This window comes from Dipodomys merriami, unplaced genomic scaffold, assembly GCF_024711535.1.
Source record: "Dipodomys merriami isolate MVZ:Mamm:240054 unplaced genomic scaffold, mDipMer1.0.p SCAF_41, whole genome shotgun sequence".
Taxonomy (NCBI): Eukaryota; Metazoa; Chordata; class Mammalia; order Rodentia; family Heteromyidae; genus Dipodomys; species Dipodomys merriami.
Window position 1 is genome coordinate 10,331,636 of NW_027205715.1, and position 22,532 is coordinate 10,354,167.

Here is a 22,532-nt window from a genome sequence, read left to right on the forward strand (position 1 = left end):
AAAGGGCAGGGTGCTTGCAGGCTGAGGGTACCAGCTTGCTCAATTCCACCTGACCAAGGCCTGGCCCCGCCTTATGCCTGTCACTCTCAGAATAACTCCGGTGGTGCTGGATGAGGATTGCAGGCCATCACCTGGGATCTATTTTTATCCTGTGGGCCATAAGGAATCTCCTCTTGTACAGGAACTACTTGGGATGAGGGTAGCACATGTGACTCTCTGCTCCCAGACCCAACTGACCTTGCTGCCCTGCTGGGAAATGACCCCAACTGGAAAGAGGAAGGCTTGGCTCAGCCACACTTTCTTCCTCTCCCTGCCCCTGCCACTTCCCAGAATCTGCCCCCCTATATCTTGTCTCTACCTTTTGGCAGCCCACACCCTTGTACACATGGACCATGACCAAGGAGCTAAGTTTGTCAAGTCCTTGTTTGTTTTTTTTTTTTAAACCAGTCCTGGGGCTTGAACTCAGCCTGGGCACTGTCCCTGAGCTTCTTTTACTTAAGGCTAGCACTCTACCACTTGAGCTATAGCTCCACTTCTGGCCTTTTCTGTTTATGTGGTACTGAGAAATTGAACACAGGGCTTCATGCATGCTAGGCAAGCACTCTACCACTAAGGCATATTCCCAGCCCAGTTTGTCAAGGCTTATGCACCTGAGTAGCCAGAAAATTCTTCCTCCTATGGAGCTATGGAAGAAGTCCATTTCCTCCAGTTCCAGGGAGGCAATTCTAGAATCCAAGTGCAGAGGTCATTAGGATATTCAGCATCTAGACTTAGACTTTCAGAATCTGGAGTTTGGGAATCCTGTGGGTCAGTAACTGATGGTATTTAAAAGCAATGATAGCAGGGCTGGGAAGGTGGCTCAGTGGTAGAGCGCTTGCCTTGCATGCATGAGGCCCTGGGTTTGATTCCTCAGCACCACATAAGCAAAAAGAAAAAAAGCCGGAAGTGGCGCTGTGGCTCAAATGGTAGAGTGCTAGCCTTGAGCTGAAGAGCTGAGGGACAGTGCCCAGGCCCAGAGTTCAGGCCCACAACTGGACCCCCCCAAAAAAAACCAATAAAAGCAATGATAGCAGTGTAGACCCCACATATGCTCTGAAAGTCCAGTCTCAAGGGTCATGAACCCCCCAAAGGCCATTTATAGAGAGGGTCCAAAGGGAATACTGACAAAAACTTGGGGCTCCTTACTCTAAAGCAAGGTGTGTGTGTGTGTGTGTATGTGTGTGTGTGTGTGTGTGTGAGAGAGAGAGAGAGAGAGAGAGAGAGAGAGAGAGAGAGTATGTAGGCAAGGGAAGCATCATCTCTTGAGTCCATCAATAAAAGATAAATGGTCAGAAAAAAATTTATTGTCGCAACAGAAACCAAGCGTGATTACAGCTGTAATGACAATAATAGTAACTGTTAATATTTTTAGGGCCAATTAGATACCACACCCTGTGCTAACTTAGGGCTTGGTTTGTGCTATCCCAGTAAACCCTCACAATGTGTAGCAAGTGGACAGAGGCTGTAGATAAGCTCCATACATGTGGTTGAGTTTTGCCCATCTGTAGTTTCCTTGGAGGAAGAGGCTGAGCCCTGGGGATGGATGGCCCTCCCCAAGGGTACGTGTTTTTCCTGCTTACTGTAGGGCTAGCCTCTTGGGGATGCCTTCAGAAGAGAGCCAGCCAGGTCCGCTGAGTTAGCCCCACTTCTCTAGGCGTTGGGGCTTGAAATAGCCGTTCAAGAGCTGACAATCAAAGGGCAGCTATAAAAAGGCCCCTTAGTCTGGGCTCTGTCGCACACAGCTCATAGCGCCTATTTTGGGGGCAGAGGGTGCCGACGTGCCAATGGAAAATCCATAGGGAGGGAGTCTCCAGGGTGGGGGCCCATGTGCCTCTACCTCTGATTGTCCACATGTGTGCATACATGCACACACACATAAGTTGGACCCTTATACGTGTGCACACACCTTCCTGTCATCCCTAACACAACCTGGGAGAAGGAATGGGGAAACTGAGGCTCTGAGAAGACAGGTGACTTGCTTAAAGACCACATAGTGAGGAAATGGGTGGAACTGTGGCCAGAAGGGGCTTCTGTGGCTCCAGACCAAGCCAGTGCTGTTTCCTAGAGGCTGCCCCTTCAACTGAGGAAGCCAACGCATTGTCATCTGCAGTGACCCAGGCTCGGTGATGGAAACAATGGTGGTGTGTTCTGGGGTGGACTGGGAAGGAACCACGAGAGGCAGGTAGGAAGAAAGATGACTGGAATTCCCTCCCCCACCTCAGGCCAGTTTTAAAGGAGACTTTGTCTGGCTAAAGGAGAAGACATTTCTGCAAGAAACCCAGCCCATCCCTGTGGTCCCCTGTCGCCTACTCCCCAAGCCACTCAGTGCTTTGAGACTGGCAACCCCTGGCCAAGTTTCCACAGAATGTGTCAGATAAGGGGCCAGTGCTCATGACTCCCTCCCATCCCTCCACTATCTCCGATCCCCGCCGCCACCAGTAGGTAAGAATAGCAACAGCCCTGGCAAGGGGCATACACAGGCACACTGAAACCTGGACAAGTCTCTAGGTTCCTTTCCACTAGTGCCAGCTCTCCTCAGCTCCCCTGAACCCCATACCCTACCACACCTCAAAGTCCCTGGATCTGCTGTTTTAGTAGTAAGGACCTGGAGAATAACACCCTCTTGTCATGCCCTTCCCACAGGAACTGTAGAGCGACACAAAGTCCTTATGCACCCCTAAGCAGGGAAAGGTGGCACAGCAGTTTCCTAAAGCATGCAAGACAGTTATGGAGGTTTCTCCTGGGCCAGGGTACCTCAATGTCCTGATAGCCGCAGCCCAGCCAGGCCACAGCTCAGAGCCACAGGCTGTGGTCAGTGGAATGTGAATATGGTAAAGGTCCCTGAGTCCCATATGCTATGGTCCCTGGGGTATGATCACGGGTTGGAGGGAATATGTTGTGGCTGCTTTCCCTGCACCAGTCTCCTTGTAACACTCCTGAGAGTGTGTGAGAGTGGCCACATCACTCAGAGAAGAGGCTGTTGTCATGGAACCCGTGGTGAGCATCACCGTGACACCGGAAGCAGAGATGTTCTGGGAGCTTTGTCCCCACGTTCGTGAGTCACTGTGACACCTGGGTGTAATCAAAGTTCCTCCTCTCTCTCCCCCCCACCCCTACTGTCCCCATCATTAGTGGCCCTCTCAGAGCTTGACTCACTCTAGTGAGTCCATCCTAGTCTGTTCCTGCTCCCCCATCTCCCTCCAGCCTGCTTCCTGCTTCCCCCATCACCCACCTACCAAACAGTGCTCTATCCAAGAGCAGTAGGACATCTGAAGGTAAAAACAGGAAAAAAAAAAAAAAAACTTCTGCCCTGATATGTAAGCTACAGTCCTGGGGCAGGGATAGGTAGGTGGAGGTGGGAGGGGGCAGGGCTGTCTTGGGAGGGGGGGGTAGTCCCAAGACTGTTTAGATCTTTGGGTGTGAGGGCCAGACTGACCTCTTTGCCTCTTGCTTCTCTCTACTATCGCTAGGGCTGGAAAACGTTTAAAAATATCTTCATGTTTACATTCTTTCCAAGGCTGCCTCCCAGTCCTCAGTGCTGGGTCCCTTTGATCTGGCTCTGTGCCTCTGGAAGGGGCCTGGGAGAGGGGGAGTAGGAGCCCCCTGCTGCGGCCATGTTCCTCCATCCAGCTCCAACCCAGTCAGAGTCCCAGGAGACCTCTGGAGCCCAGAGTATGCAGAGGAACCCAGGCCAATGTCTTGTCTTGGGCCACCCAAAAAGGCCTGGTTGGAGCTAACGCTGGAGCCCCTTCTCCATCCTTCCTCCCCAAACCCAGGGCCTTGTACTCTCTAGAATGTGTGTGAGTGTGGGGCTACATGCATTTGTGGTACCCCCACCTCACCTCAGAATTCATCAACTGGGGAAAGCCTGTGATGTACTTGGCACTGGGCTAAAAGCACATTACAAGGATTATCTCATGTGGTTCTCCCATCAACTTATGAAGTGAGGCCTATTCTACCAACATGAAAACTGAGGCTCAGAAAGGTGAGGTTATATCTGGAAACTCAGTAAGGCTGAGGCAGAGAATGGATAGCGCCCTTCCCTTGTCTACAGCAGGAGGCACACTTCATGAACATGAGTCCCTACAAGCACTCCCCAGTCCACCAATGTGTTTCTATCTGTGACCCAGGAGAAGCCATGCCCCTCTCTGAGCCTTACTTATCCCTTTAGGATGGGGCTGAAGATGACAAGAGAGGTTTCTGTCTTCAGATACTCAGGGAAACCGGGCAATGATAACAACTACAGAGTAGCCAGGAGCCTGGAAGCTCAGGAAGAAGTCCTCAAACTGAGACAAGGTGCCTCAACTTGCCCTGGATTCCCATCATCCCAACTTTCCCTCATTGATCCCCATCTATCTGTCTACTTACACTGCCAATTGTTCATCCATCCACTCATCTATGCACCTACCCATCCATCCAAACCAAGGACCCGGAGACAGGGAGATTCCAGCTTATGAACCAGAGAAGTTCCTGCCATCTCTTTACAATGCATCTTTCCACCATTAGTAGAAGGAACTGGCCAGGTGATCTGTAAGGCTCACTGGAGGATCTTGTGGGAACAGAGACCAGATGAAGGATCAGATGCTTCTAGAGAGGTTACATAGAACTTGGTTACATTGTTCTGCCTTGGGCTCTGGTTCCAAGTCTCCCAGAAACAGCTCTTCACCTCCCTGACCTTAGGGATTCTCTACTGGATAAAGGGGCCAATGATCCTCCCCATGTAGTTGATGGGAAGATTAGATGAGATTTTACCTCCAAGTGGCTTTGTACCCTGAAAGACTATCTGAGTAGATGTGAGCCAAGAGGATCAGGGGACAGATCTGGTGACAGTGGGCAGGGAAGCCCTACTTGGCCCAGACTAGTCAATGGAGCCTCTGGTGAGAGTTTCTGAGTGCAGTGTGACTGGGACCGACCTCGGAGAACATCTACAGGCTTCCTCTGGCCAGCCAGAATGCCTGATGCATCTCTTTTGGCTGGCTTTGGCCCTCTTCCCACAGAACTTGCCAGCTGTAGAGAGAGTATCTCCTAAAAATAGGGTTGGGCCCCACCAAGGTTGTTTTTCTCTCTTCCCCGTGATTTACCATCATCAACTCGGGGTGCCTGGGACAGTCAGTCCCACCCTGGCTTCCTGGAGACCGTTAGAAAGGAGATCAGCTTGTCTGGAGTAAGTCTAAGGGCAAAGGTTACAGGTCTGTTTGGATCCATGGTCAGGACAACTGGGCCATGGCTCAATCTTGGGCTAGGGTGAGCCATGCTCCACCCCAATGGTATCTATTCAAGCAACTCCCTTTTCTGCTACTCTGAAGATTCCCTGACATGGCCACCACCTGTGTGTGGACTCCAGAAGTGCCTGAGAACCTGCACAGGACAAAAGGACTCATCTCTGGCTTTGTTCTCCTGTGCCTGCCTTGCAGAGTGGGGGATCTCTGCTAACCTATGTATGCAGGAAGCTCATGCATAGGGACACAACTGTGCTCACACAGGAACAAAGGACAGGGCTGGGAAGTGGCTCAGTGGTAGAGCGCTTGCCTTGCATGCCTGAGGTCCTGGGTTCGATTCCTCAGCACCACACAAGCAAAAAGAAAAAAGCCGGAAGTGGTGCTGTGGCTCAAGTGGTAGAGCGCTAGCCTTGAGCTGAAGAGCTGAGGGACGGCGCCCAGGCCCAGAGTTCAGGCCCCACGACTGGACCCCCCCCCCCCCAAAAAAAAAAAAAGAGTTCCAGGAACAAAGGACACAGACTCACAGGATTATGACCTCCCATAGCAAAATGATATCCTGGAAAGACAGGAATGACACCATCACAATTATCCATCCCAGCAGTGAGCTCTGGATACCCAAGGAAATAGCCTGTCTCGCTTTGTCCCCAAGAGCTCACCAAAAGTCCAAATGATGTCCCTAGGTCCTTCTTCTCAGGGATCCCAACTCTGCTCCTTAATCCCCAGAGCCAGAAGATGGAGGGGGCATGAACATTTGCACTCAAGCACAGCAATTCTCAGGGCCCTGCCCCGCTCATTCACTGAAGCTTTATTATTGGACAATGAGCTGCCATTCAGAGCACTCCTTTGGGAATCCCATAAAGTCATTCAGGCTCCTGGAACATACATAGTGACAGTACCTCCACCCCAGGAAGATAAGAGGGGTTTTTACTCTGTAGTGGTCCCCACTGGATTTTGGGCACGAGGACTTTTCCCAGTGGGTTCAGATGGAGCCAGAGGCCAAGCTCCCAGCTGAGTTTTCCTAGATTACTCAGGCAGCTGCCTTCAGGGGCATGCTGTCTGCTGGTTGATCCAGGTCCTTCTTCCTTGCCAAAGCCAGGTGGGTGAAGATGAGGATGAGGAAGAAGCCTGAGGGGTCCAAGTACATCAACACTCAGAAGGGGGCTGTGGAACTTCTCCATTTGTAGGGACAAAGTTTCCTAGACAGTGTATCCAAAGCTGAATGGAGTCTGAGGGCTGGGGAGTGACTCCTAGAACCCGAAGGACTCTGAGGACTTGGCCCAGTCAACCTTTACCAGACCCTGAACTCACTGAGGCTTCCCTAACTCACCCCAGCCTCCAACATCACCTTCTCTGTGGACAGCTAATGTCCAATGAGCTGTTCCCATAGACCTCTAGGAGAAAGGTACATGGCAGCATTGTGCTAGGACCAGCAAAGCAAATGAGGAAAATACTTAGGGGACTAAAAAATAAAGGAGACAGAAAGAGTGGCTTGGACTAAAGGACCAAGAGTGGAAAGATAAGAGATCTATCCTAGCCTGCGTAAACTTGCACAAGTCATTTAACCTCTCTTGAGCCATAGAGACCTCATTTGTAAAACAGGAAGACAGCAGATCCATCTCACAGGCTGCAGTGGGGATTCCATGCGATAATGCACCTCATGTGCTAGGCCTAAGGCCTGACACTCTGGCCACGCAAAATAATGCAATGGTAAACACCATTCTTGATGAGGATGAGGATGACACCAAGAGAAAAGTGCAAAATAATAGTTAGGAGGTTACACTTGCAGACCTGGAGACACTATGGAAACAGGACCTCCCTAACCATCCACAGGAACCATCCACTCTCCCCACCCACAGGAACCCAGCTTCCATTACCTATGGCTGCCAGCGTGCCTACGAGGACACCCACTGCTGTCAACTTCGTGGGCATGCCTTTCATGCGGCCCACCTTGCGCAGGCACTGTCCGTCCACATTGCAACGACACACAATCACTGGAGGAAGGCAGGGGAGGGGGGGAGAAGGTGAAAGGAGTGGGGGAGGGCTCCCAGTGGCTTGAAGCCCCCTGGCTAGCTAGATGGCACCTATCTATTTTTGTACACACGCATACATGAATGTACTCCTATGTATGTGGCAGCATGCACACAGATATAGGGGCCTGGCCACAAATGGACAAGTATGCACAGGTGTAAACCAACTGTGTGAGCATCAGTGACCCCTACCCAGCCCCTTCATTCTGCAACTTGATGGCTGCAAATGACATCCTTGGCTCCAGACTCACCTCGGACCGTGATCTGCCATGTTTGGGCATTGTGTTGAACAACCACTGGAACTACATGTTCACCTGGCTCCACCCAATGCAGGGCCAGGGTGAGGAAGGCATGGGAATCTATTGGATTGCAAGCAATGATTGAATCACTGTCCTGGAAAGGTCAGCTGGGGGTTGCTCCTTCTAGATCCAGCCCCATCTTATTTCATTTCCAAGTGATCCCTCCCTTCCAACCCCGCTGCAACTTGGTCACAGCTCCCTCCCTTCCCTCACCAAATACCATTGAAAGGCTGAAGACGCCAATCTCGCTGCACGGTGGGGTTGGGACCCAGTGCAAAGCTGTAGGGGCCATGCCCACTGGACAGGTTGGAGTCCTCGCTGGGTGCACTGATGACCACGCCATAGTCCTGGCGAGGTGTGCAGAGATGTCGGGATGGCATGGGGGCCAGAGTCAGGGCCGGGACAGGAGGGGCCTTCAGGAAGTGGACCATGAGGCTGGCAGAGGTGCTCAGTTCTGGTTCATCTGTGTTGTTGGGGGCGGCGTGAGCCCTGGAATTCCTTAGCTGGCTCCTCCCACACAGCCCATAGGTCACACCCTGCTGTCATCAGCCACCCTTCCTCCAATCCATCCCTCACTTCATCCCATCATCTCCACGTCAGTATCTTCCTCACAACGGACTTTACCTCTTCACTGTTTAAGCAGCTGCCAGACTCACCTCCATCTTTCTGGATGCCAAACCTGCCCTCAGAGCCATCCTTGATATTAAACCAGAGCCCAGAAACATGGCAATGCCCTGACCATGGAGGGGTACTCCTCTTGACCCATGACCAGGAACCTTTTGACACCCTCCCAACAATACCCTCCCAGAACCAGTCCATCCTAACCAAATAACATTCACAATTCTTCCTACCTGGCCTTAGCATGCCCTTTGGCTCATCTCCTAGCATGTCTGCCTTAGATACAGCTTCTGGTCATCCTTCCTCCCCTGGCCCACACCCACTCTCTTAGCTTGTTTCTGAAGCTGACACCCTAAGACATCTTTTAGGGGCTAAGGAGCAGGATTAGAGGATTTCAAGGTAGACCAGGAGAGTGATGAGAGAAAGGAAGCAGAAGCCAGGCCTCTCACTTTGTAGTAAATCCATTCTCAGGAAGGCAGAACGCTCCAGCTTCCCATCCTTCTCTCCTACTAGAGGCTGAAGGATTGTCTGTAAGGGCCCAGGGGGTGGGGAGATTCAGGTCTGCCTATCTGTCTGAGTTTTGCATAGGGAGCGACTTCCAAATGTAGTTCCTCCAAGAGGTCCCACTGATTCCTGGCCATACCTGGGTCCTGAGCCTCCACAAGCACTGTGTATGTGTCTCCAGGTCGGGCACCCTTCAGAGACTGGGCTGTGTGTACCTCCCCGGAAGCCTCATGGACACAGAGCCAGCCCTCTGAGTCATTGACCAGGGAAAACCTGAGGACCAGAGAAAGGGATGGGAATGAGGTGGCACTGAGATTACATAGGGGATCTTGCTCAGAAATCCCAGGATCTGTGTGACCTGCTCCAGTCCCATGATCTCTAAGGGGCAGCTGGGTTGCCCAGCCTCTCTCCACAGCTTGAGGCTTGTTGGAGTGGGAGGCTGGAGTGAAGATACTGTGGGTGGTAGAGGAACTATCAGAGACTAGGTATTGCTTCACTTGTTCCCTTGCCAAGGGGCTTGGATAGGGCCCCAGCTTGGGGACAGCCTTGTCTCCCTGCTGCAATCTGAGTGGGAGATAGAGGAGGACATGGGCCTCCTTCCAGATGGTGAGATAATCTGAGTTCTCATAGGGTCTAAATGCCCCCATCCTGATTCACCACCGTGCTCCCAATCCTCCATGCCCCAGGAGACACAATCTTGGCCTTATCAATAACTTGAGAGATAGTTCAAATAATAGATAACATGAGCCTCCTCTGAGGCCTGGGATTCAACCCTGAGAAGCAGAAGAGATCTAGCCCAGGTAAGAGTTCAGGCTTTTGGCTCACCTGAGAGGTCTGCTCCTGGGGTATGAGGGCTGGATGGTCAGCAGGAGGGAACCTGCTGGGGTGCTGACTGGGACACTAGCCTCATAGCTCTCCTGATCCAACTTGAGGGGAGGGATCACTCTTTTCACCAGCACAGTCACAGTGGCCGTGGATGCAGGTCCTGGGCCAGGGCCCACCAGTTCTTCCACATTCCGTACTACCACCACCACCTCGTGATGAGGAGCTGTCTCATAGCTGAGGTTCTGAAACCAGTAAGTTCTGGGTCACTGTGCAGGCTGTGGTGTGTGTGTGTGTGTGTGTGTGTGTGTGTGTGTGTGTGTGTGTGTGCGCACTTGTGCGAGTGCATGTGCATGGGGGTACATACACATATCCCTTTCCCACCATCCAGATTCTTACCTTGCGGAGTCTGAGTTGGACATGATTAGAGTCTGGCTCTCCATCCAATCCGAAGATCCCCTCTGTGTCTCCCGCCTCAATGGCAAAGTCCATGAGGCGGAAGGCAGGCTCAAGATCAGCATCAGTGGCCGTGAGTGTGGCCACCAGAGTCCCAGGCTCCATATCCTCAGGGAGGCTCACAGGCCCAATCTGGAGAGATAGTGACAGCCAGTGAGACCCTCCAGCACCCTTCCCAAGTTATCCCTTTGCTTCCACATACCTGGGAAGTGGTGAACTCAGGAGCGTGGTCATTGATGTCCATGACTGAGACTTCAACTTCACATGTGCTGCTGAGGCCTAAAGCATGGGAGGTCTTGTGTGAGGCCCAATAAGAACAGAGAGTCAGGAGCCCAGGTCACCATCAAGATACTTACCACCCTCTGCGCCTGCCAGGTCAATGGCCAGCACTTGGAGCCGAACGTTCTGTCCAGCTTGGAGAGGGATAGTGCCCAGTGTGATACTTCCTGAGGTGGGATCCAGCTGAAAGGTTCTCTCTTCAGTCCCTTCCTCAGGCTCAGGTTTCAGCAGCCGATATACAACATGGGAGTTGGGAGAGTCAGGGGCATCTGCATCCTCTGCTGACAGCTTAGTCACTTCAGTACCTACAAACCAGCACCCACTTGGGTGGAACCATGGCTCAGCCTACAGGTCTTGCCCTGCCTACTTTTCTTTTTGTACAAAACTGAACTTGAACTTGTGTGTACATATGTGTGTGAGTTGGAGAAGAACTTAGAGATAGGGACCTAAAGTTAGACCTCCATATGGCCAAGAGATGCAAAATGAGATGGTTTGTAGGGACTCCATCCTTCCCTCAGCCTGACAATTCCTATAGCCCACCTGGGGGGCTGAGTTCAGGGATGCTGATTGAAGGAGCATGCGGGGAGCAAACAGGTGCATTGTCGTTTTCATCCATTACCACCACACGTAACTCCAGGGGTTCTGCGTAGTCCTCACCATGGGAATTCTGAGCTCGCACCTGGAGCAGGTACTGTAATGGGCAGTGAGGGGAGGGGCTTCAGGTCAGGACCAAGGGCAGCTCCTGGAGCTTCTAGATGGTTAGCTCCAGCTCTTCTAGGCTCTCTTCCACTGCCTCAGCATCTGGGAGGGAGGTCACACTCACAAAAGCCAACCAAAGAATGACTAAGCATCCTCCAGCCTCCCCCCCCCCCCCGCATCCCTCTCATCTCACCTCAGCTTGGGCCTCCCGGTCTAGCTCCTTGGTCACATGGATCTTCCCCTCTGCATCCACATTGAAAGGCCCAGGAGGCTGGCTGTCCAGGTGATAGTGCACATTTCCTCCACTCCAGTGTACCTAGGAGGCAGACACAGAGTGAAAGCACTTGGGGTTAAGGGGCAGAAATGATCTATGCCCACCCTTAAACCCAACTGATTTACAAACAAGAAGCCTGGACTCTAACTATGGAATTGCTGCCCTCCAAGTCCCTGGAGTCCGGGTAGGCTCTTTATATTTAGGATACTTGTGGTGACAACTTTATAGCAGTCTTGTCCTGATCCAAACCTGAGTCCTGACACAGTGCCTGAATGACCAGGTTGTTTTTATTTTCTGCCCTCTCAGGCTGAAACTGACCCTCGGGCATTCCTAGAGTAGGCCTGAGACATTCCTGGCCTGGGTGACAATCCCCGTGGCAGCAAGAAGTGGCAGCTGTTTTCCTGAGGAAGCGAAAGCCTTGGGCAAGTACTAGAGATAAGAATACAGAGCCACACCTGCCAGAGGATGGCATGTGAGGGACTATGGGAAGTAGTGGAAAGGGTGATAGAAAGAGGAGAGGGAATCAAGTTAGGTCCCAGACTCTCCCCGCAAGTGTCCATGAGACTCAGGCACAGCTGTCTCCCAGCTGCTTTAGCTGCTGATAGCCACTAACTCACCTGAGCAATGTGATGTGGGTATGGGACTTTGAGGTTCTCTGACAGGTGAATAGGCTCTAGGGGTGCCCAGGTGTTCTCCAGTATGAAGATCTCTACAGTTGCTGTAGCCTGGTGGCCTGAGGCCTGATCACCCATGTCCTTGGCCTGCACCAAGAGCTGGTAAGGCCCTTTCAGGGCATGCTCTAGGCTGGAGCTTCCTAAAAGAGGTAGAATGATCAGCTGATACCACATATGAAGCCACATATAAGGCAGGTGTTCTTGAGATTCTAGGTCAAGGGATGATAGGGTCATAAGCATCCAACCAAGACTTGAAAGCTTGCAATATCATTTCTATAGCTACCCACAAAGTACATGTTGGTGAACTGGGGTGGGGGTAGATGGATCATCAGAATAGGAAGATGAGTAGATGATTGCTTGGATGGATTAATAGTGTTAATGATAAGGATGGATGGGGGTTGGGGATTAGTTGGGTGAAAGGATGCTAGCTGGATTGAGATATAATCCACTTGTTTTTCTATCAGCCTATGCCTTTGGTTTGAACTCCCACATGCAGGTCCCTTCTGCCATCAGTACTGAGGTATCCCAACGATAGCTCCTCTGGCCATTCTATGATATCTCCAGAGAGTGGAGCTAAGGCACTTCATCCACCCCATTTCCTAACTCTCCAGGCATGGCCTCTACTTACAATTCTGTTTCCTCTTCCGTCATCTCAGCTCCAGCCCATCCATTCCTTATAGCTCAGAGCCACCTCCGACCCATCTCCACTGCTCCCTGCCTGTCCCTCCATTCCAGCTTAGGCTCACCCTCAGGACTGAGTGCCAGAGCTCCCAGCTGAGGCTCCAGTAGGAATAAGTCTGGTGAAGGTTGGGCCGGGGTCTGGCTCAGGATATGGAATCGAAGATCTGAGTTGGCAGTGCCTGGTTCATCCCCATCAGTAGCCTCAAGGAAGAAGAAGGGGACACCTGGTGTACGGTAGGGAAGTAAACTGTAATGGAGGGCAGGGTAGGGAGTCTTCCATGCCCACCCTTCTCCTTCTGGCCCTTCCTTCCCTATCCATCATCATGCCAGTTTCTGGGGGTGAGCCACAGCTTTTCTTCCCACTTCTCAGATGAACAAGTTAAAACCAAGAGTAGATGGTACCCTCAGTAGAATGGGAGTGTATAGGATGGGTTAGAGCTGGGGAGGGACAGCTTCAACTCTGTGGTCCTGTCCCCCATTAGTGGCCACCTGACATTGCTGCAAGTTGGTTGCCCTTGTCTCTTACCAGGCCTGGTGCCCTGGCTCAGCTGAGCTCTGTAGACAGTCTGGGAGAATTGGGGCACCTGGTCATTCTCATCCTTCACATGCACAGTTATAGACTGTGGGCCCCACAAGATACGTCCATCATCACTCTCCAGGGTGGCCTGGCATGAAAGAGCAGTCAGTGCCCAGCCCTGCCTTGATGACTGTCCCCTCTATCTCATCTGGCCATACCTGTAGCTGGTACTCTGCCTTTTCCTCTCGGTCTAGGGCTCTGGTTGCCAGCAGGAAGCCAGAATCTGGATCCACAGCAAAGGGGACTTCAGCTGCCACATCTGAGCTCTCTGACAGCACAACGTGGCTTCCAGCCTCCTTGAGGGGCACTGGTAGCTGGGTGAGAGCAGAGGCAAAAGGAGTAGGGACCAAGCTTAGATATGTCTCTTATCTAACAACCCCATTTTATATGTGGGGAAAGTGAGCCTCAGAAGGGGGTTGGCACTTGCCTGAGGCTCAACAATCAATGGGAGGAAAAGCCTGAGTTTCTGCTTTACCCAACGTGTGTGTGTGTGTGTGTGTGTGTGTGTGTGTGTGTGTGTGTGTGTGTACTGAACTTAGGACCCACAAGCTGTTCCTTAGCATTTTTGCCCCAGTCTAGCCATATCTCCACTTCTGACTTTTTGCTGGTTAATCGGAGATAAGAATCTCACAGACTTTCCCACTTAGGCTGACTTCAAACCACAATCCTTAGATCTCAGCCTCCTGAGTAGCTAGAATTACAGGCATGAACCATTGGCACTCTGATTTTTTAATACTGGATCTCTCTGTGTAGCCTAGGCTAGCTTTTACTTGCCGACTCAGCATCGTAATTACAAATGTGTATCACATACCCAGCACCAATATTTCATTCTGAAATTCTCTAGGACTAAAGTCATGTTATTCATGTTATAACACATATTCTCTGGGAAGCAGGATCCAAAAGAAAGCCAAAGTAAGAAAGAAGATGGGAGCTGGAGGTAAGAGGTGGACTTGAAAGAGTGGGACTTGGGGATTACTCACTCAGCTCTAGGCTCACCTTGACCAAGTACAAAGGGAAACTTCCACCATAGTTTTCAGGGACTTCCACATGCAGCTCTGCAGCTTGGGCCTCAGCCTGTGGGAGAATTCTACCTTGTCCCAGGCTCTGTCTTTCTGCTGGGACCTGGTAGGAAAGGAAATTTCTCCCCCTTCCCTAGGCCGGGTCACACCTCAGTCCATCTACCCTCTGGCCTTTGACCTCCTGCAGATAGCAGGCCTTCAGTCCTAGTTCTGAATCTCTACCTCTACACTATTTCCATGGTCAATATCGTTGGTCCAGGTAAAATTGGAGACAAAGGTGCCAACCACCCCTACTACCAGGACCTGAAGTAGGAGGAAGAGCCCAGCTTACCTGGGAACTGGAGAGGCAAAGCAGCCACAGCCAAGCCAGGGCCATAATCAGGACGGGCCTGAGGGATATGGAAGTGAAGACCCAGCCCAGATGGATGGGAAGAGGGGTTCCATCCCATAAACACAGCCAGAGGGATCTCCTGTAGATCTGCATCCTCTTCCTCCCCTAAGGGCGGAAGCTCTCTGTTTCAGGCAGAAAATGGTTCAGCTTCTCAGCCAGACTCAGCAAGGTCCCCGGGTCCAGTCACACAGACTCTTAGCTCTTGACCCTACAAAGTCTTTTTAGGAGTCCCACCTCCAAAACCTCGTCTCCTTCTTGCAGTAACCTCCCTAGCCTATAAATCCCAAAGCGATCATTCCCAAAAGCTCCTCGACATCACAAATATTGGAAACGTGGAGAGACCGTTTCTTGCAGTGGCATGTTGTAGGCAAGTCCTGAAGGGCAGGGCCTGGCCAAGGTCACAGAGGACTTAAGTACCAGAGGTTTCCTCCTGGAACACAAGACTCCTGACTCAGGCTTGCAGATTGTCCTACTCCCAACTGCAACTTTCAAGACAGAGTGTCTGCCCTGGTCTTGGCATTTTCCAACTCCTAGCACACAGCCGAGCACGCAGAGTATTGGCAACCACTCCACGATGGATCCCTGGGAATTATTCTCACACAAAAAGAGGGCAGTGTCCCCTTACCCCCCACCCTGTCCTCACCCTAGTCCACCCATGCCCTCTCAGCCCCTCACCTACTGGTGCCAAAGGCGACTCTCTTGGTCCAGCTGCCAGGAAAGAGGGCTCCTTCTCCAGGGAGCTCGGGCAGGTTGGGCTGGGTGGGGCAGAGCAAGGTGGACACTTGAGCAGGTAGGCGGTCTAGGCACACTTGGTCAGGAGTGGAAAACGCCACTAGGCCCACAGCAGCCGGCCTGGCTCCGCCCAATCCCCCCCTCCCACTTCCCCACCAAGTTACTCATTGACAGTGAAAAGCTAGGACTGCTCAATGTCCGTGACTGCCAGCTCCAGGAGGTGGGCAGACCATTGGCCTGGCACTCCCTCGACATGACACAGTCCAGTGGGCACTCCTTGGCCCCCTGGGCTTGAACACTACTTCTTTTTCTGTGACTTCAGACTTGGTTTCATTTCTCCCCTGTAGGCCCAGGACTACAGTTGCACCTTGTACATGCTGTTCCTGGTACCTGGAATGCTCTTCCACTGTCCATCAGTGAGGTACCTACTCATGCTTCAGTGCTCAGCTCAAAAAGATACTATGCTCATAGACTGGATTGGAGGCCCCTCTGGTAATGCTCCCATCTCTCACCTTGTGCTGCCTCTACTCATGCACGGAGGACACAAGCTTGTCTTCCATTCATTAGGCTCAGGGTTCCAGCCATGACCTGGTCCTTGCCCTGCTCCAGCAGCACCCAACTGGTTCATAGAGAACTAAGACAAGGACTTCAGATTTCACCTTAATGGCACGTGAGAAATGTGAGTATTAGGGCTTAAGACCATCCACCAGTGGGACCAAGGGGTGTAGGAGATAGAGTCTGCTGTCCTCTGAGCTCCCCTGAACTTTCCCATGTCCTCACATTGGCTTCTGTCACATAGACAGGGCTGGGACAATAGACTTCCCCATGCCTCCGAGTAGGAAAGAGATTGAGTCACCTCAATCCTGACCTTTGAAGGAGGTATAGGGCCAACCAGGGTCTTTGCTTCATTCACCAAGGGCTGCCAAGCAGACCCAGGAGGAACTTTGGGGTACGGGAATACCAGACAAGGAGAAAAACTAGAAAGATCCCAGTCTCCTGTTCCTTGTTCCTGGAGATTTCTGGGGTCTCCATCAAAGCCTTCTCATGGTGTTTCTGGTTAGCGTCTCAGGTTAAAAGTTGGGCAGGAACTCCTTAGTTGCTCTTACTTGGTCAGAATCTGGGCATCTGCCTGGGGGTCACTTGGGCATCCAGCGTGAGTCTAGACTGTGTGAAAATACTGAAGGAGGTCTCACATTACTGAGTCTATTACATCCATGGCATTGCTCTAAGTACATAATTCATTATTCTACTCACTCCATTCCAAAGGGAGCACTGTCCCCAAGTCATACAAAGGGGCACAGAAAGCCTAAGAGATTTGGCAATAAGTAGCAGAGCCAGGAGGGCTTAGGTTCTTCTTCAGACCAGTGAACCCTTACCTGCTCTGAGAAGAGCAGACTTCCACATGCCTCAAAGTATGTTGGAGGGAATGGAGGAAGCAACAGAAGTTCTGAGTAATTAATATTGCTCTGGAGAAATGTGGGGGAATCTTAGAGACCCTCTACCCACATACGGAGGAACTGTTCCTTAAACTTTTTTTTTGCCTTGAACAAGTTGCAATCAAGATTCTAGCCAAGCCTCAAGGAACTGTGGAATGAATAAATGGAACGCATCAAGAAATCTATGGACTCTTATCTTCTCAAAAGCGGTCCCTTACCTTGCCCCAGGCTGCCTTCAGGCTTTGGAGATGAGAGGATCTAAAACCATGTGCAGTGGTCCTCTTTATCTTTGAGGGATACCAAGACTCCCCACTGGATGGGTACCTGAAACCACAGATAGTAGCGAACTATATATGTTGTGTGTGTGTGTGTGTGTGTGTGTGTGTGTGTGTGTGCATACATACCTGTAAACTTTTACCTTTTCACTTAAAGGAGGCACTTTTCTGCTTCTCTTTGTCATAGTTGAATTGCCAACATCACTACTCTTGTGCTTTAGTGGGAGCATCATTAACGAAAATAAATGACTAGCACTATGATATTAAGACAGCTGATCTGATCACAGAGATGGCTTCTTGGTGACAAACAGGTGGGTAGCATAGGCAGCATGAATCCTCTGGACAAAGCATGATTAACATCCTGAGTGAGACAGGGCTAGGTGGCTTGAAATTTCATCATGCTACTCAGAACAAGTGCAATTCAGAACGTATAAAATTTTATTTTATTCCTGGAATTTTCCATTTAATGTTTTCACAATGCAGTCAACCAAGGATAACTGAAGCTACAGAAAGTGATAAAGACTAGATAAGAGAAGGCTAGCGCAAGTAAATTCCGATGCAGGTACCTGTGTGGAGGAGGGTGAGTCCTGGCTTCCTTTTCCTGGCCATAGGTGCACCCAACTATATGCACACTGGGAGCCATAAGCATACTGGGACAAATTCCAAGATCTCATATTCCAGTCAGGGAGGACTACAGAGAACTGTTTTTATTAAAATTAAGTTAGCCAATGCTGGCCCGGCTACTCAGAGGAAAGAACAGTAAACAGTAGACAACGTCAGACCCCAGGGCAGAAGGATCTGGATAATGTCATGGGAAAGATTTTGTTTCCTTCTGCTCTTTGGATTCCCCAATCCTGAAGTTCCCACCCTCTCATCTGTCTCTCAAGGTCTAAGGGTGAGGGGGGCTGGAGCCCTTGTGTCTCAACCTTCCTGTTGCTATAACCCTAAGATGGAAGAAACACAGTCGATAGCCCCAGCATGTCAGGAAATATTCTTTATTACAAAAAAATGCATGTAAACAAATAGCAACTGCATTGAACAGCCTCTCTCCAGGACATGCACACCTGCAAGGAGGAAGGTGGAGTCCTGTCCCCACACACACAGGCCTGCCAAGGGCTGGGCCCAGCCTGCTTCTGGGATGCACATGGGCCTGCACATGCATCTTGATGGGCCCAGCCCTCACGGGCCACCGAAAGACACACCTCCCAGGCCAAGCACTGTCTGTCTGTCCATGAGTTGTGGCATGAGACATGCCCAGTTCTGAGGGGCATAAAAGGAGGGCCATCCCCTCAGCCCATCCATCTTCCCACTGTATTGGGAACCCCTAGAGCCTTAGAGAACTGAGAGGTCGTGGCAAGACTTGGACTTGGCGCGGAAGGCCATCTTGCGACTGTTGCGTGCTACAATGCGGCCTAGGAAGCGCTTTGCCTTCTTTCCAAGACTCTCCCGCCGCCGGGTACCAGCTTGCCTTCGTGCATTATCCTCTTTGCTGTCTCTGCGCAGGCGTATCTGACGCACAACACCCTCAAACAGCGCTTGGACATTGTGATGCAGTGCCGCTGACGTCTCTATAAACTTGCAGTCAAAGACCACTGCGCAGGCCCGGCCCTCTGGTGTGGTGGGAGACAGATGTGTTTCAATAAACAAAGAGTGGGAGATTGGGGGGAACCCACTCAAATTCTGGCCACCCCAAGAAGCTACTACCCAGGAATCCTCAGGTAAGAAAAGGGAGAATCCTGGGTTCTCTGCAGAAACAAGAAGACCCCATTCTTCCTTTGGGGCACCATTGAAGGAAGGCACATTGTGCACACACACACAAAAGACATTCATTTATTTGAAGCCTGATATTTAAACAGAAGTACTACAATAGTAAACCAAGGGAAATGAGCACTTCTCTGGACAGTTTAGTGCTTTATGATTTTATGTTATATTCTGATGAATAACCCAGTAGACTAGAGGGAAAACAATGTTATGAAGTCACTGTTAGCTTCCCCTGATGCATTCAGTGCTAGGGACCACAGAGAAAAATGCTAAGCCTGAGAGGAAAGAACCAAGCTTACTCCAGGACTGGCCCCAATGCAGCTTGAATCAAGCTCTAACCTCCTGACGTGGTTTCTTCTACTTCCTTCCATCTAACCCCTCCACACACCTGCCAAAGCCAGAGTCAAATAGGCAGGAAGGGAGAGGGTCTTAGCTGAGGTGTCTTAGCTCTGCTTGGAGTTTTGGTTCTCTCCCTAGCTCTCGGAGACCTCTGGAAGCCAGCCTTGTAGATTGGACAGCCTCTCCCCTCCCTCCTTCCCTCCCTTTCTTTCCCTCTCTCCCTCCTCTTTTCCCTCCTCCTCCCTCTCTCCCCCTCCCTCTCCCGTTTTCTTCCTGAACATTTTTAGCCACTGATGATCCCCAGGGACTCAAGCCCAGCCAAGACTGACTGGCCCACAGCCCAGTCAAAATCCCCCCCCCCTTTTCTGACCCGCTGCCTGCTCACCGTCCACGGAGACCTCGCGAGAGCGGACCAGGTCACTCTTGTTGCCCACCAGGATGATGGGCACATCGTCGGTCTGCCGGGCTCGCCGTAGCTGGACCCGAAGTTCTGAGGCCTTCTCAAAGCTACCCTTGTCAGTTATTGAGTACACGATGACGTATGCATCCCCCATGGCCATGCAGTGGCCAGGCAACCAGTGACCCCCATCCTGAAGAACACACACACACACACAGAAACACACACAGTTACAACTGTTCCCCATATTTCTACCAAGAGCCTTTTACCTACCCCAGCTCATGCCTCCCATCCACCCCTGCTCTGCCTCCCAGCCTACATCCTACCTGCTCCCAAATATCATAGACCATGAGTGATGCTTCTTCACCATCCACCATGATGGAACGGTCATATGTGTGCCCTGGATGGAAGATATAGCCAGGTTACCAACTGACTGTCAAAAGCTCCCCCCCTCCTACCCATTTCCCTGCTGTGGCCACACCCTATCACTCCTTCCTACAGCTCTCTAAACACTTCTCTACTTGAAGAAGGCTGCTAATAGCAACAGAATGGACAAGACTAGAATCTGGGAATGGTGAGTTAGCATGTTATGCCTGATCTCTACCTATGTCCCCCAAATTAGCAATGTCCCAAGTGTCTACACCAGTGCTCTCTGCCCTCCTGCCACCTAGGCTGGGCTCTTTGTGATCACCATAGCTGGAGTCAGAATTAGTGACTGTCACTAACCCGTGGGGGCCTTGGTCAACCTAAGGCTTTTCTAGAAACTCCCAACTCTTGCAGGGAGAAATGTCTTGCCCTCATGCCACAGAGAAATCCAAACCTTGGGTCTTCTATTCTGGGCATTTCTTCCCTATCAAGGGCTGGCACATGGCCGAAGGGGAAGAAGATGGATGGAGGTGGTCCTTCCTCCTTTAATTTTACCATCTTGAAGTGGGAAGATAGAGGTATGCATATCAGTATTTTTAGGGTCTCATAGTACTTTGCAACTGTCCTAACCCTGGGGTCTTCCCTCCCCCAGAAATGTCCCCTTCCTCTCACCTGCGGCCTCTGCTTCAGGACCATCCTCGACACCGCCGAAGATGCGCGCCAGGGCGCTCTTGCCCACGCCGGGCGCCCCCAGCAGCAGCACCTTGTACACGCTCTCGTCGGAGCCGCTGCCCCCGGAGCTGAGCGAGTCCGAGGAGCCCTCGGGCCAGTCCAGCCTTCGGCCCTGGGTCGCGGTGCCGGCGGCGGCCACGGCCAGGGCGCCCGGAGTCAGCGCCGCCTGCAGGTCGCGCTCGTCCACCGGCATGCTCCGGCGGTGCAGCGGGGGCGCCGGGCCCCAGGGGGTGCTGCCCCGACGGCGCTCGCGCTCGCGGCCCGCGCCGCCGCGGCTCCCCGCGGCTCCACCGCTGCCGCTGCCGCTGCCGCTGCTGCCATTCAGGGTCATCTCGTCCGACGCCGCCGTCTGGAGGATTAGGAACCAACCGGGATGGCCGTGTAAGCCGCAGCGGGGGGGAAGTGGGACCCCGAGTCCGGCAAGATGCTTGGCCCAGAGAAGTGGGATCTGGAGTCAGGAAAGATGCTTGGCCACAACCCACTCCCGGCCACAAGGGTCTTTAACCTGTAACCCCGCCAAAGCCTGGCCCAGCCATCGGAGACTCAGACGGCGCGCCGCACCCCGCTCCCCGGGACACTCACCCACTCGCGCACAGACACCGTGAGGACCAGGGTGGGGCTCCGACGCAGGCCGGTGGGGCTCAGAAGCACCCCGCTCGCAGAGCTGGGCGCAGACCCTCGGACCTTCCGCGCGGCTGGAGTCCTCAGCCCGCTCTGGCTCGGCGATTCCAGAGCTGCCTATTTAAGCCTCCGCCCGCCCCCGCCCCGCCCCGCCCCCGCCCCCCGTCCACGCCGCTGCTGCAGGCTGATGTGTCCACCCTGCGGGGAATCCCCACCTTCAGTGGAGGGCCTCGCACCCACTGAGATTACCCCCCCCCCCCACACACACACCAGGGGCTGGCTAGACAGCTTCCAAGGACTGGGTGTGTTAGAGAAGGAGGGAGGGAAAAAAGGGAGGGGGAGGAGTGTGTGTGTGTGTGTGTGTGTGTGTGTGTGTGTGTGTGTGTGTGCGCTGTGGGGGGATTGGGGGGAGTGGTGGACACGGGTGGGGAGGCAGGCTAGACCAGCCAAGTGCAACTCCTCTTGGGGAAAAATTAGGTCTGGCCCTTTAAGAGTGAATTCTCCCTTCCTTTGCTCACTGGTGGCCTATTGCCCAAGCTTGTAGACCAGTTAGGACTGGACAGATTCTCAGTCCCTAACCCCCCACTCCTCACAGGCCCATATGAGAGCTAGAATTTATTAGAGTTCCTAAATCATTGCTAGAGTTCCTAAAGAGTCCACACCAAATCCTTCTGGCACTTCCCTGTCCTGGAGAATTGAAGATTGTCTGTAATAAGACTGTCTTTAGGGATGAAAGGTAGAGGTGATGGTGGTGTCTTTGAATCCCTGGGGACCAGTAGCAGGTGGCTGGGAAGGGACCAGGAGGACCCCCTGGTAGTGCCTAGCAGGCAGGATTGCATGCTTCAATCCTAGAGAGAAGACACAGGCCCAGAGACGGGAAAAGGTGAACTCAGTCCCACAACTCTACCTTCCAAGCAACTGCCAGCAACTCTGCTAAAAATATCTGCCCCTGGCACTGGTTATTCTGCCCCTGGGCTGGAGGTTGCCCTGAGTTGGGGAAATCCAGGCAGACAGTGTAGGATGCCAGCAAGATGTAGACACGTGACTCTTTAAGCTTTTCCTGCTTCCTTAGCCCCAGGAAGAGCACATGCAGACAGAGTATGGGCAAGAGGTGGGAAGTGACTTGCTACCACTTTGGTGTCTAAAGTTTACTCTCCCTCAGACCTAGGGTTGGGGGGGGGGCACAGAGGAAGGAGAGGTGATCAGGAAGCTGAGTGTCTAGTGCTAGCTATTCCTCTGGTCTACTGGATCTTGGCTCTCTCCGGCTTCAGGGAGATAAAATTGGACATAAATTG

General features: G+C 52.1%; 2 protein-coding genes across 6 annotated transcripts; both read right to left on the reverse strand.

The window, feature by feature from the left end:
• Positions 1–6,028: 6,028 nt before the first annotated feature.
• Positions 6,029–15,387, reverse strand: LOC138806966 (cadherin-16-like). 5 transcript variants are annotated; one of them, XM_069992473.1, is made up of 18 exons: positions 15,258–15,387; positions 14,519–14,683; positions 14,165–14,242; positions 13,327–13,482; positions 13,118–13,256; positions 12,657–12,815; positions 11,854–12,050; positions 11,156–11,278; positions 10,804–10,954; positions 10,341–10,568; positions 10,187–10,263; positions 9,928–10,116; positions 9,532–9,773; positions 8,846–8,979; positions 7,805–8,047; positions 7,537–7,644; positions 7,133–7,249; positions 6,029–6,383 (listed from the first exon to the last, which is right to left on the reverse strand). In XM_069992473.1, exons 2-18 carry the CDS (start codon positions 14,669–14,671, stop codon positions 6,286–6,288), a joined length of 2,592 nt encoding a protein of 863 aa, XP_069848574.1. In that variant the 5' UTR covers positions 14,672–14,683; positions 15,258–15,387; the 3' UTR covers positions 6,029–6,285. The 5 variants fall into 5 exon arrangements, with proteins under 5 accessions (XP_069848574.1, XP_069848572.1, XP_069848575.1 ...); XM_069992471.1 differs by having other exon boundaries at positions 14,519–14,700; XM_069992474.1 differs by having other exon boundaries at positions 15,254–15,387.
• Positions 15,388–18,000: 2,613 nt separating this feature from the next.
• LOC138806967 (GTP-binding protein RAD) lies at positions 18,001–21,318 on the reverse strand. Its single transcript, XM_069992476.1, has 5 exons — positions 21,199–21,318; positions 20,557–20,965; positions 19,845–19,918; positions 19,507–19,711; positions 18,001–18,631 (listed from the first exon to the last, which is right to left on the reverse strand). The coding sequence occupies exons 2-5, from the start codon at positions 20,945–20,947 to the stop codon at positions 18,354–18,356; spliced, it is 948 nt and encodes a 315-aa protein (XP_069848577.1). The 5' UTR covers positions 20,948–20,965; positions 21,199–21,318; the 3' UTR covers positions 18,001–18,353.
• Between the last annotated feature and the right edge of the window lie 1,214 nt (positions 21,319–22,532).

Excerpts from the sequence above, each read along its gene's own strand:
- LOC138806966 (XM_069992473.1), bottom strand. The coding sequence starts at position 14,671 with ATGCAGATCTACAGGAGATCCCTCTGGCTGTGTTTATGGGATGGAACC. Across the intron at positions 11,279-11,853 it reads ACCCACATCACATTGCTCAG|GTACACTGGAGTGGAGGAAA; the intron begins GTGAGTTAGTGG and ends TCTGCCTCCTAG. Across the intron at positions 10,264-10,340 it reads CCTGGCAGGCGCAGAGGGTG|GCCTCAGCAGCACATGTGAA; the intron begins GTAAGTATCTTG and ends CCCATGCTTTAG.
- LOC138806967 (XM_069992476.1), bottom strand. The coding sequence starts at position 20,947 with ATGACCCTGAATGGCAGCAGCGGCAGCGGCAGCGGCAGCGGTGGAGCC. Across the intron at positions 19,919-20,556 it reads TCCTGAAGCAGAGGCCGCAG|GGCACACATATGACCGTTCC; the intron begins GTGAGAGGAAGG and ends TCTTCCATCCAG. Across the intron at positions 18,632-19,506 it reads TCGCGAGGTCTCCGTGGACG|AGGGCCGGGCCTGCGCAGTG; the intron begins GTGAGCAGGCAG and ends CCACCACACCAG.